This window comes from Petromyzon marinus, chromosome 13 (assembly GCF_048934315.1).
Source record: "Petromyzon marinus isolate PM22_M1 ecotype Great Lakes invasive population chromosome 13, UKy_Petmar_22M1.pri1.0, whole genome shotgun sequence".
Classification (NCBI taxonomy): Eukaryota; Metazoa; Chordata; class Hyperoartia; order Petromyzontiformes; family Petromyzontidae; genus Petromyzon; species Petromyzon marinus.
In genome coordinates this window covers 12,054,613-12,067,715 of record NC_133679.1, presented here as the reverse complement: position 1 = coordinate 12,067,715, position 13,103 = coordinate 12,054,613, and the positions used below count along the sequence as shown (strand labels likewise).

The window sequence follows — 13,103 nt, the reverse complement described above, 5'->3', positions numbered from 1 at the left end:
CACCGTGTCAAGATCCCGTTCCCCCGTTTTGTTTCTCGAGATATTTTAAATCTCTTTTACATATGATCAGTTTAAATTCTCCAGCCTGCCGAACTCGGTTTTTATTTTTCTTCTTCTTCAAACGTTAACCGTGACATTTTAAAGATTACCCTTTTGTTTTTCTCGTCCAGACCAAAACGGCCCATTGAGGACGAAAGCATTACATTTCGTGAATATAACAATGATGAGTAAACGGGATGCGCATGCGACACTTAGATCGACCAGCAGCGCGGGTCACACAGACTTGGGTCCCGAAACCTTCAAAATCTTCTCCTCCACGTCTCGCCGTAATGAGTGATTCACGGGGCTCCCCCCCCCCCAATCCCCCTACCCCACCGCCACCTCTTTCTCTAAAGGTCTCTTTCTCCTGTCTCTGCTATTATCTGCCTGGCGCTATCGACTATGGGCCCGAGTCTTATTTTCTCGCATCAATAATGAAAGACGCGCACAAGCTGAGTGTGAGCTTTTTTTTATTCTGCCATAAAGGCGAGGGTGAGCAATAAGGAGCCGTGCGCGCATGAGCGCTGCATCATCCCCCGCTTTGGCCCCAGGTGTTGTCGTCGTCGTCTTTGTGTGCAATACACTTGACTGGCGATAAACGCTCACACAACTATAGCATTTGTTGCGGTAAATGAATGAAAGCAAATTCTTGGTGTTGGGTGTAGAGGGAGAGGCGGGGAAGGAAGGAGGGGAATGAGGGAGGCAGGGAGGCAGCGAGCGAGGGAGACGGGGACAGAGGCGGTGCACAAAAGCACGGATTAGGTTTTAGCTGCTATCTCGCGAGAATTTTAGAACTGAGAGATGGTGCCCTAGAGTATGCGAGTGCGATGGTGGTTTGTAACGTTTGCCCGAAATCGACTCATCAGGGCCCGTGCACCGTGGTAATGGGGCAGGACAGAGCAGCCTCCCTGTCTTCTTCATCCACTGCGGACTTCTCTGGCTGCAGGTAGGGGGAGTGGTGGTAGGGGGTAATGAAGGGCAGCCAGGAGGGAGGCTGGATCCACTCGCACATGGGGTGGGCACTGGCTGTTTTTTTCCACTGGCACATCTGAAGCCGAATCAGAATGGGGCCGTTATGGTACGGGTGGTTTTCCACTTTATTTGCCACTGAAACCAAACGGTCATACAGTATCGTGATATTCTGGCCTCGCAAGACATCTGAACCTTGCTTTGGGGCCAAACAGGCTTAGGGGGGGCAGGGCATACGACGTGTTTATTGCGTCTGACGTCAGTCATACTGTGAGGACACAGAACCACATGACATGGTTCGGGTTCTACGTTGGGGAAAAATAAAACCTGGCATTTCTTGACCTGTGTTGTGTTGACTCGACATCGCCCTGGCAAAGCACGGTTGTATCGTGAACGACGAGAGCCAGAGTCGCCGAGTTGGTCGTTGGGTGATGATCATCTCTCCGTTTGTTGTATCTGGGTCGTGAGCAGAAAGCTTCACAACTCGACACCAGGGACCATTTCCCACCCGAGAAATGGTCCCACCCGAGAAATGGTCCCTTGTGTGATTCCGTAACCTGGAGATCGTGAGTTGGGAATTCTGACACTTTGCCACGTGGGCAGATAGGTACATTAATAAATGTGTTTGTCAATGAGTGGTTTGCATGCAGGAGGAACCCAGAACACCCAGGGGAAGAAAAAAAAAGACACGGACGAGGAGATAACACAACGCTCTGCACAGATGGTTTCAATAATCCATTGCTGTACTGTCATCTCCTGACCACCTCCTAGCCCACGCCGACAACATCCGGATGACTTGCTGGGGTTGGTGAGAGAGTTATTCCTCGTGGCTGGTTAGCTCGCTGGTTAAGGTTACGGTCAGTGGGAGGGCTAGCCGTCGTGTGATTGTCTAGTTGGTTAGGGTTAGGATTAGAGCTAGGATTTTATTAACTCGTAAAGTCCACCCCCAATGCGTTTCCCCTCCTCCACCCACGGTTGAGAACGACATTTCAGTTTCTCTGGCCGCTTCTTCGCTGCTGGCCGCTTTCCATCATTGCAAGCACACGGAGCCACCGCCGTGGCCCTTTAATGAATTAAACATATGCGAACCCTGCGGAAATTGATTTACATGTTAAGTGGTCGGAGAATCATTGGTGCTTGAGCAGGAATTTTCACTCTTCGCGTATGGAACGCCACACGTAATCCACGCGTGATAATTAAACTTAGAGCTACACCTAACGAGGGCCGAATGCGCTAACGCGCAAATTGATCGCCATACAACCGAGCATGAAATATATAGATTTTTTTTTAACAAAGCTATTCCACAATTAGAATTGAATCCAACGCACTCCTTTGTCTCGCCAGCTCGGTGATCCCGCAAGCACAAATTTAACGAGATAAGCTTCAGAAGGAGTGTTCACAGAATAAAAAAAATAGATACTCATTCAGGTTCATCCTTTACAAATATTACGTCACACCACCTTCGCGCTGACAAACAGATCGGCAGCGAGAATGAATCGCTCTCAATCCGCTGTTAAAGCACGGCCTTTCACACCGCCACTCCCTTATCGTCGCATTATTTGAGGGCTTTACTCAAGAATAAACCCGTGACCTTTGCCCCGTGTTTGCATTAAGCTCCATTTGATCTGCCGACCGAAGGATACGAGCACAATGGATATTTCTGGTCGAGAGGGCGAGAGACGCACACACAGAGAGAGGGAAAGAGAGAGAGCCCCCAGAAAAGATGTTTCACCGCGTTGCGCGGCGTCTGTGGCTGAGCCAATAAGCGTTAAACAACGCGTGTCATGCCTTGTGATGCGCCGTGGGGCTTTTCTAGTTTATGTTTAATAATAATCCAAATTTATCACATTTTGTCGAGGAAACTTTAAACGAGCTCGCGTCGCGCCCGTAGCAAGTCAGCGGAAAGCTTCTAATGAAGCTGCGTGTTAGCCGTGCTTAATTGGGCTGAATCCTGAGACCCGAAGCAAAATAGAGGTCCTCCAACGCTCTCTTCTCCATCTTTCTCTCCTTTGTATTGTTACTCCGACTGCTGCTGCTGCTGCTGGAGTGCCTTGCTTTTATATATAAAAAAAGGAAAGAACATCCACTCATGCCCACGAGGAAGAACGTTTTAAAAAGTGTAGCGCCAAGAATCACGCAGACTCGCTTCATGCAGCATTTACACGTGTCATTTGTACTTGAAGAGACATCACAAGGAGGGCACTTAAGGACCCAGCTTCTAATGACGTTAGTTTGGATGATTTTTTAAAATGCATTTTTCTTGCCAGCATATACAGCATACTGCTGCATGAGCCATGCATAAAGGGAGGCCAACATATCAGCTCTGAATAATGTGCATAATGTTCTGAACAGCCCTTTGTCAATCCACTGGTGGATGAAGACTTGCTCACGCACTGTCATGATGGGTTGTTTGACCATACTTCGCCATGCTGCTTTGTGCCGATTGGTGAAGGTTGTTTGAAAGGGGTAGGGGGCAGGACCTATTCAGATATCCCTCGTTAAAGATATTTGCCGTGTGAAGCTCAGGTCACCGGGTTCATAGCACAACGCGATAACCAGTGCGCCACCACTCCGCTCTGTAAGATCTTAAGAGTATGTTAAATACTCAACACAGCTGATTTGGTCAATTGTAAGAAGAGTAAAGACACTGCCTGTGGAGGATAAGAGGCCAAATTCAGAGGTGGCTAGTTAGCTTCCGAGTCGAATACCGCGTCTGTGCCTCGAGCCGACACTGCGGAGATGCTGGGTTGAATTGGGTTTGAGCCACTCATGGTTAGACTGGGTTCTCAAGTATGTCGGGTTCATGGTCTCAGCCTGATCACCGATGATTACAAGCAGGCCTCGTCATATTAAATGTAGGCTTGTCGCTTAATGCAGCTTATCCCAGCTCTGAGATAAAAAAAAATCACATTTGATTGACCGGTGACGATTACCATTTGCAAGACATGTAAAAATGTGCCCTTAATTGTGGATAAGGTTAGGAAATGTAGACGTCGTTCTGTGAAGTCAACTCCTGGGGACTGGTTTCTTTCATGGAGCCATGTACTTGCTAGTCGTGAGCGCTCTGGTTCCAATACCACTCACCACTTGACGTTAGCCATGGGCCGGGAATCGAACTCAGGTGACTGGGTTCATAATGCAGTGCGCAAATCACGCTGCTCATCCCGCGATAATAATCATTGAAATAATCTGTAACGATTACACGTAATTATGCTTCCACAGATGCATGCCTTACACGCGCAAGCTTCAGCAAAATAACGAGCAACGACACATTCATATGTCCTATGTACGTAAGGGGTTAATTTTTTTTATTTTTACGTAATTTCTTTTTTTATATCAAGTCTCGCGAAGACGACGTACAGTATTAAACACGAAGCTTGGTGTATAGCTGTCATTCACCATTCTGCATCACACGTCCGTAAGGTTTCTGAATCCACCTTCAGCCCAGCGCGCGGGCACGCACAGCGAACTGTGATAGCAAACGGGAACGGTCCCCACGTGGATTCTTGGAAGTGCCCAACGTCGCGCCGTCTTTTGGTAAGGAGCCTCCTCTCTCCGGGCCGGATCAACGCAACAACAACCCGGCTTAATTATTCGTGGGAATACAAACCACCTCCGCGCCTCAACAATCGACTTGAGTTGCCGGCGCAGATCATAATTGTGAATTAAGTAGATTCTGCGAAGTGTTTTTGTGTTTTGTTTACAAAATATACAACTTAAAATCCAGTGTAACTGTTTAAGCATCATAGGCGTACAAATTATATGAAAAAAACAGCAACTTTGGATCCAATTACAAAAATTACGGGGGGCAAAGTTTTAATGGAATTTGGTAAATGATACTCTTTGGTTCTATTGGGTAAAGTCAATAGAACCAAAGAGTATGGATCCTAGCAGTCACGAAAGCTTTAAATCTAGAATTGGTAAATGATAGTTGGGAACTTTGCAGGAGGTGGGTTTTTCTGGTTGCTTCTCTCCATACTGTCCGACGGAATACCAACATTGCATTGCTGTTACAAGGCAGCGGATACCTGATCATTGGCTGTAAAGGCTTCACCACCGTCTTGATTAACGCGGCCTCATTCTACAGCTGAAAACAAATATGAGCTAACATTTATGGTAATGACCATTCATCAGAGCAGAGCGGGACAAAGAGACAATATTTTAACTCTGCAAGTCTGATGCCTCCAAAATTCCAAATTCCAAGTCACCCGATCTTCCACCGATACCAATTCCCCGTGACGTCGGCCGATTTAAACTTGTAAATTTAAGTCACGAAGCAATATTTGTCAATGAGGACATTTGGTACAGGTGCGTTGCCTCTTCAGCACGGGTTTCTGTGACACTCCAAGTGCAGTCCCTTATGTTCCACTTCTAGCCGAATACCTCTGAACAAACTGACCTAATCGCCTAACACTTGAACGGAACGCAGAGATTGGCCGAGCCGGTCTCGTGAATAAACGTCTCCAAATCGAACGGATTCCCGCCTGTCAGTATTAAGCCGCCAATTCGTTTTAATTTTCTCCCGGGGCGATTCGGATTTCTTTTCGTTTTTTTTTTGTCCCGCGTTTGGGGGGCACCGCAGCGCCAATGAACGCGCGACGCACGCGGCTGCGTGACGCGGCTCGTGTGGCAGAAAGGCAAAGGTGGGGGGGGGGGGGGTAACACCAGAATGCACTTTGTATAAAACGTACCACGTAACGTTTGTAATGTCTGTATACACAATACACACATAGCAGCCACCTACAGCACTTATTTTCGTTTTACTCCCCCGCCCCGTACCGCCCCACCCACCCTTCAAATTTACATCCTTTAAATATCGTTATCGATTTACAGGAAAATAAAATAAAAACGCACATCAATCTACATGCACCGCCACCTGCATCTCCAGCACAGCGCATGCGCCGAATACGCGCGCCGACATTTAGTGCTGTCAAAGCGGCTCCGTTCCATCACAGGAGGCTCATCCCCCTTCCTGCACGGCCGTTATTCTTGCAGACGGTTTGCGATAATCATCAATCGATTACGTGAAGTATAACGTTGCCACTCCAGCAAATATACCGTGTAGAGGAATTCTGAAACAATACGTGTACTTTTTTTTCTTCCCCTGTCGCCGTCTGTTAAATGTTCAGCCGAAATGTCTTTCCGAAGAGCGGCGTTCACACAAAGCGGCCATCTCAAGTGCTCAATTTGGAAACGATGTGCTTGTGTCAATTTTCATTTAATTTGGCAACGGTGTCAATACGACTGACATGTAACTGACGTCTCCACAGCAGTACGGGTCGGAGAGTGCAGCAGCATCCCCTGGTGTAGACAAAGAGGTCCCTTGGAACCTCAGTAGTTCTGGATAATCACCTCCAATGGGTTTTTCTCAAACACCGGTTGATGCATGGAGTGGTGCAATAGTTCCTAAAGGACATTTTTTTCTGCACGAGTGGAATATAATTGAGAGAAAATAGATCTTGTCATGTCAGCCAACCCGGTCTTCTTTTGGGAAACATTTTACATAATTTGCCTTTAATGTATTATTTAATTTACACGTTACTATTTGTACACGCTTACGACGGGTAGCAGAAACCTCCCGTGCCTTCTCTTTCATACGACTGCTTACCGTCGAATGTTGCATCTTACGAGAGTGTAAGATCGCATTGCAGCGTTCCACGGGAGGGGAATAACAGGCTGATTTAATACAAATAAAAAAATAACAACTTGGGTTTTTGGACCGCACTGTTTCGGCGGGCGGGCGGGCGGATGGGGGGGGGGGAGGGGGGGCACTCCTGCCCCATGTTAGCGGAGCCAGGTTAGCATGCGGCACAGCCCCACGCGACCGGCCTTCGTGCGGCGGCACGGGAAGAGACGAGCAGCAGCACGGCGACGCGCGACAGCGCCACGTCCTCGAGCAACAACAAAAAAAAAGCCGGGCGCCACGCGTCTCCAAGCAGTGCAGCCTCCTCCTGCTCCATCCATCCACCCTCCAACCTCCCTCCCTCCCTCCTCCGCTTTGTTCTTAATTCATCCTCGTAGCAGAACTTAGCAAGTAATGGAATAGCAACAATTAAATATGAAATAAAATGAAGGTAAAGATGGCTTCGGTCTAAATTAAAAAAAAACATTAATTGCCATGATGATAATAACAATAAAACTGTTAGATATGAGGATAATGTAAAAAGGGAAATTTAATAAAAACAATAGTAATAAAAGAGACGGTGGGAATTCTGCTTGAGATGAGCCAAGGGGAGTTTGACGGGGTCACGCACGCCGGGGGCACACGGTCACGGGGGGCACTCGAGATATGCTGCTGATGTTACGAAGAAAAAGGTTATAAACTTGTTACAATTCATTTACAAACCGCTGATGACATCATAGCAGTTTAAATGCCCGCGCGAGCAGCCGGATATTTCCCTCTTAATACGCGCGACAGGCTCCTGGTGCGGCGCGAGAGGCGTTGTGCGACACCGACACGAAGCCAGCACGGGGTCATCGCTGCCGCCGCCGCCGCCGCCGCTGCTGCTGCAGAAACGGCAAATGGAAATTCAGCCAGGAGAGCCAGCGGCCGCGAAACGATCACCCTGCCACCGTTTTCTCGCCAACACGCCCGAACGCACGCACGTGTGTCGAGTCGGACCAAGGATCACCATCATTATCATTATTATCATCATGATCGTTATCAGCTTTGTCTACCTTCAGATATGATCATTGACAAGGATGCCCCGTTATAATTACCATTGTATCTGCACAATCGCTGCGGTTAATATCAGAGCTGTCCCAGCTGCATTCGACGCAAACTCCGGCGAGTGCAAGGCGTGGACCACGGGGGGCCGTGAGGTCGCACGTGATGTTTTTGGGCTGTATCTGCATGGCAGGATGACAACTCGTGACCTCGTGGTCCAATCGATTAATGTTGCCAACTCCTTAAAGCGGAAAGTAGCCGAAACGAACTTCTAAGAATCGCTAGTTGTGCACCAGATAGACCTTCTAAAGTCGACTAACATGTCGCCAGATAGTTGACCAAGTATTAAAACAGATGATCCTTAATACACACCTGGAATCACGTCAACAGGCAATTTACCAAGTATTCAACATAGTAAACTAATACCAGATCCTTAATACAAGCATGGAATCGCTGTTGAAATCTGCGTTACGTATTCGCCCCAGAAAGTCAACAGATTTTTCCGCTTTGACGGAATTTTGCCGCTCGGGGAAACTCAAAAGTTCGCTGGGTCTGGCGACAAAATCGCCGAGTTTGGCAACACCGCGACTGACCGACCTGGCAGCTGCCGCATTGAAAAAAAACTGCGCACGCGTAACACAATTCCGCACTGCCGGCAGAAATATCCGAACACGCACAATGTTGAACCAGCTCTACAGCGTCCACTTGAAGACTTCTACATGAGCTTCAAAATCTTCATACTACCATGCATTTAACATTCTCACAGTATCTTATTTACTTGTCGTTACGCGCTACTGTAAATATAAATATATTACAGATTGGACATCACTGAGTCACGTAACAGTGGTAACAGAGATGCATAACATGAAACACAAAAAAAACCGAACTGTTCATTTGTAAAAGGCTCTTTTTAAAAAAAAAACAGTATTTAAAAAATGTATATGACAACACAATTTGTTGAAAATCCCTGCTACCTTTTTATACAACGAGTAACACAAAGAAAAAAAAAACTTCATTTGTTTTTTGCCCTGAATGAGTACATCGTGTGTACAGCTGGCAAACTTTTGTGTATAAATATCAGCTTTTTTAGTGTCAAAAAAAGCCCTTGCATACCTTAACACATTTCATCATGGCAAAAATGAATTATACAATTACCTGAGGTAACAGCTGTTTGTCTGAGGCCGACGCATAACCCACCAGTGATTTATCTGGACTCTCCTTTAAAATTTTAAGGAAAAAGTCGAATATCTGCAATTAGCCCACGAGACCCCCCCCCCCCCGCCGCCTTACACCTCAGCAACAACCACGGCAGAAGGCCGATCTGTCGAGGGAAAAACTGGAATTGAAGTCGCGGGGTTTAATAATTCCGTTAACTGATGTTTGAAAGCTAACGCGCCGCGCTGCTTGTCACGAATTTTATAATATCGGCCACGTCGGATTGGGTATTGGCGTGCTTTTGTAACGCCGGTAAAAGTAAAATTACCACGGTGCACAATTGTAAACTACAAGAGTCACGATCAGATGAATTAACCAAGTGTAAGGCATCTAAAACAAATTTTGTCAGTAATTTATGTGTTCATCAAAAAAAACCTTAAGTACATATGGCATCAATAATTCTTCAAGGGTAGCGATTAATAACTCAATTGGTGTCGCCGGGTCGATCCGCTGACAGTAGCTCTCAATTTTAAACGGCAATTCTGCGAGGGAAGGGCTCGCTCAGCCCCCACCTTCGGCTCTCTGAAGACCGACATCGTCGTCAGCCTGACATGGTGGGTCAAGAAGCTGCAGGACAACCCCAGCAGCGGCCTTTGCAGCGGAGAGTCAAGAGGAACCACTGGGATGAGGTGGAGGGCCCACTGGGGTCTCCTTTCCAAGTCCCAAATTGTCCTGGAAGTCCGTGCGAGTTTTTTGTTCAAGCCCCCTTTAAGAGTTAAACGGGAGCATTATTCCGAATAAGCCATTCCCCAGCTAATGCCGTTAAAGCATTAAGTGCTCTACTGTTTATTTGGCCTATGTATAAAAAATAACTAGGCTGCATTGGTATTTTTTATTTTATATATTTTTTAGGCGCATAGGCAAATTGCCGTTTGGTTGGAGGTCAGTCCGCTGTACAATCATCGGGCTGTGGTGACTACTGCAGTCGGCTGCCACCTGGGCACCGGGCGTGGTGGCGCCCCGTTCGACCAGGAGCTGTCGCCAACGATGTCCCCGCAGCTGCCTGAGCTTGGGCTCCTGCCCCCGGAGCGGGGAGAGCGGCGGTGAATGGGCACTCCAAAGGCATGACGTGACGGACGGGCATTAAAAACGTGGCATGGACTTCCAAGAAACGCAAAGCGGCGCTTTGCGGGCGCGCGCTGGCCGGCATGGAAGCCGGAGCCATCGTCGCCGCAGCCACCGTGTTGTCTGTGACGGGAGTCCGTACGAGGTTCGGATGTAGAAATACAAAGAAAAAACCATCACGAGAGATATATAAAAAAACACATTCTGTCCAGAACTGTTCATCGTACAAAAAAAGGCTCCAAACTCTCCAGCAAACGCTGCACATGTCTTTTTTTTCGTTCGTAACCAGAAGAATATTATTTACCCCTGTCCCCTCCCGCACCCATCCCGCAGCTCTCATTTAAATACTATACAGTGCAGCTCGAATGAAAAATGACCGATAAAAACACTTCGTCAACCAATCTAAAATAGTAAAAACTGCATTGTTGTACAAAACATGGCAGGAAAATGTCACAGTTACAAATGTTGCGTGTTGTAATTACCCAAACCTGCTGGCCCGGGCGCTACGTGTATGTTTTCGTTTCTAAACTTTCCGTTCGCTTTTACGCTGCACATTTTCTTCTTTCAGACTGTCGCCTCAACTTCCCGCTCCACAAAAATAAGTGCTATGAAGTTTCCCCTCCCAACATCCCTCCCCTGTCTCCCCCAGGGGGTCCCAATATATTCCCTGGGCCCACCCACCCCTGCCCCCCATAAACCCCACGTCGCCCCTCATTCTGTGTGGACCCTGAGACTCGGTCCAGTGGGTGAAGAAGCCCCCTCGTGCCTCTGGCACTCAAAGAGGTCGCCAGGCCCAGCAGCCCCGGCCAAGGCGACCACAGAGTCTCCAGGTACGACCCTCGCTCTTGCAAGTCCTGCCCACGGGTGTGGTAGCCACCCATCCTGGTTTTCCCAGGGACTCCTCTTTTCGAGGCAGCTGTCCCGGGAAACTTGCAAATCTTTCAAGAAGCATTATCAGTTGGCGATGATCGACCACCGAAATCACGAAACATTTTTTTTTTACAGGTAGTCCATCCCCTCTTCCGGTATTATGAGACATTTTTGTACCTGCCACGGTTACATCTTGGTGTCTGCGTACCCCCGAGGGTGGCAACCGTACGCCGATGATGGAAATCTCGTGATTACGCCACAGCACCTTGTGGGAATTTACAGGACATTAGGGTTATTTAATTGCAGTTATCTGCAAAAAAAATCAAATGACAACAAAGTATCTGCACAACAATGTATCTGTTTTTTTTTCATAGAAATGTACTGCTTTTTTAAATTCCTGACTAAGCGGACACCGCTGTAGATTTTTCCGAATCTGTGCCACATGCATTATTAGCACCTCATGTGTGGCAGGGTGGGACATATATATAAAAAAATCTGCTTTAACAAGTTTTCGTCTCTCGTTCAGGCGAGTCAAGACGTTCCAATAAAGGGACCTTGTCCATTCTGCTTAATCGGTCCATTGAGGGAAGGATTTAGTGATAGAGATCCGCTTCTATATCTCACCTCAGTGATTTTGTACCGTTATACTAAAGCATGTGGCAGTCCCTTCTGATATAATCATCAAGAACCATATAACTTGGCGGTTTGTAAAATAATTATCGACTGCTGCGTCAAAGCAAAGATCAGGTGTCGTTGAGCAGCCGACATTATTTGGAAAATTTACAGCTCATTAAAAACACAGGGCAAGACTGCGGATACTCGAACACACCAGCACGTGTGCTGTGACATTTTGCGGGGGGAAAGCATGCGTGGAATAAACCAGGAATGAAAAGACCTGCAGAAGATGGTGTCACGAGGACCCGTCAAGGAGGCAAAACACTAATTTAGCACGTTTGGACCCAACTTTCAAAGCTGTCGTTCTTTTTTTCCAGCAGCAACTAAACTCTGTCGAAACATTTCAATTTTGTTCTGCATAATTCCGTTCGTTTCAATTTTTCGAAGGCACTTTGAGGCAAACGTTGAAATTAAGAGCGACAAAAACAAAAGAATGCGGTCACCAAAAAGTTGTTAGCCCGCTACCGAACTGTGGCACCGGCAGTCAGGAAGCCGATCGTGGTTACCCAGAATGCCGGGCGGTTTCCAACAACCGTTTTACAAACACGGAGCTGATTGGCGCATTTGGTTGACTCGAGGACACGAGAGGGCTCGTTCGGTGAAACATCAGAATGTTGTTGTTATTTTTAAGTCAACGAAAAGACAGAACTGTGTGTGGTAATGAGGTAGTCGTGTTGTCTTCTCAGTAATCTAGAAACGAAACATTAACAAAAAGCACCTATATTCTGCCGTTTCGTGACCTAAGATTGGAGCACCATTCCAGTCTTTTTTTTTATGCAGCGGAATACAAAATAATGAATAAAAAAACGTTAGAAATTACACCGTTTCATCCTCAGTTGATTTGTTTGTCATTAAACCAACGGCAACAAAACACAAATGGAAACCGGAGACCTTGCACTAGAGGCTTCAAACTGACGACACTTGAGTCCGTGTAGGTTTCAGTCGAGAAACCGCAGCATAGATTGCGTTTTCCTTTTCACAGTTCGGTACTCTTCATACAAAAGTTCCCAGACTGCTCGCACTCGCAGAGTGTACGTGTTACTCAAGAATCACAAACCTGAGATCCTTTTCTTTCATGTTTTTAAAATGCGGATGTTTGTTTCACTTTTTTAAACTTTTCTGCTTTTTCATTTTTCTCTCGCTCTCCTTTTGGCGGAAACGTCCAAACATCCCTTTGCAAGATCCTGTTTCCAGGACGCTCTCGTTTGTGTTTTTTTTTGCAACAACGTCAGCGTTCACGGCCGCGGCGTGGGTCACGGCTGCCCGGCCGGCGAGGTAGAAGAGGCGCGATGGGGCGAGTGGAAAGGGGCAGCGGGGTCTTCCACGTCTTTGTTTACGTCGTCCGGCTCCTCGGCCCCGTCGCACGGCGCCCCCCTGAGATGGGGCTGCTGCTGCGACGGCGCCGGCTCCTCGGGCGAGTCGGCCAGGCCCTTGTCCGACGACGCGGGCGACTTGACGGCCGGCTCGGCGTCCGTCGCTGGGCCGCCCTCATCCACCGCCGCTAAGGAGCCCGAGTCCGACTGATTGGTCTGACCCTGCGGCGAAAACGTACGCGCGTCAACAAAATCCTCCGTCTTGCGGAATGCAAAAACTAGCGGTCAAA

The 13,103-nt window shown here is 47.5% G+C and overlaps 1 protein-coding gene and 1 long non-coding RNA gene across 3 annotated transcripts in view; one reads left to right on the top strand and one right to left on the bottom strand.

The window, feature by feature from the left end:
• The window catches only part of LOC142924433 (uncharacterized), a 199,773-nt gene that overhangs the window by 34,319 nt on the left and 152,351 nt on the right, over positions 1-13,103 (top strand). The gene's annotated exons all lie outside the window — the stretch shown is intronic.
• LOC116942026 (immunoglobulin superfamily DCC subclass member 4-like) overlaps positions 4,287-13,103 on the bottom strand; it is a 145,359-nt gene continuing 136,542 nt past the window's right edge. For both annotated transcript variants that reach the window (XM_032953553.2, XM_032953554.2), the window contains exon 20: positions 4,287-13,035. In XM_032953553.2, coding sequence (XP_032809444.2) covers positions 12,754-13,035 — 282 coding nt within the window. In that variant the 3' untranslated portion in view covers positions 4,287-12,753. The remainder of the gene's footprint in view (positions 13,036-13,103) is intronic.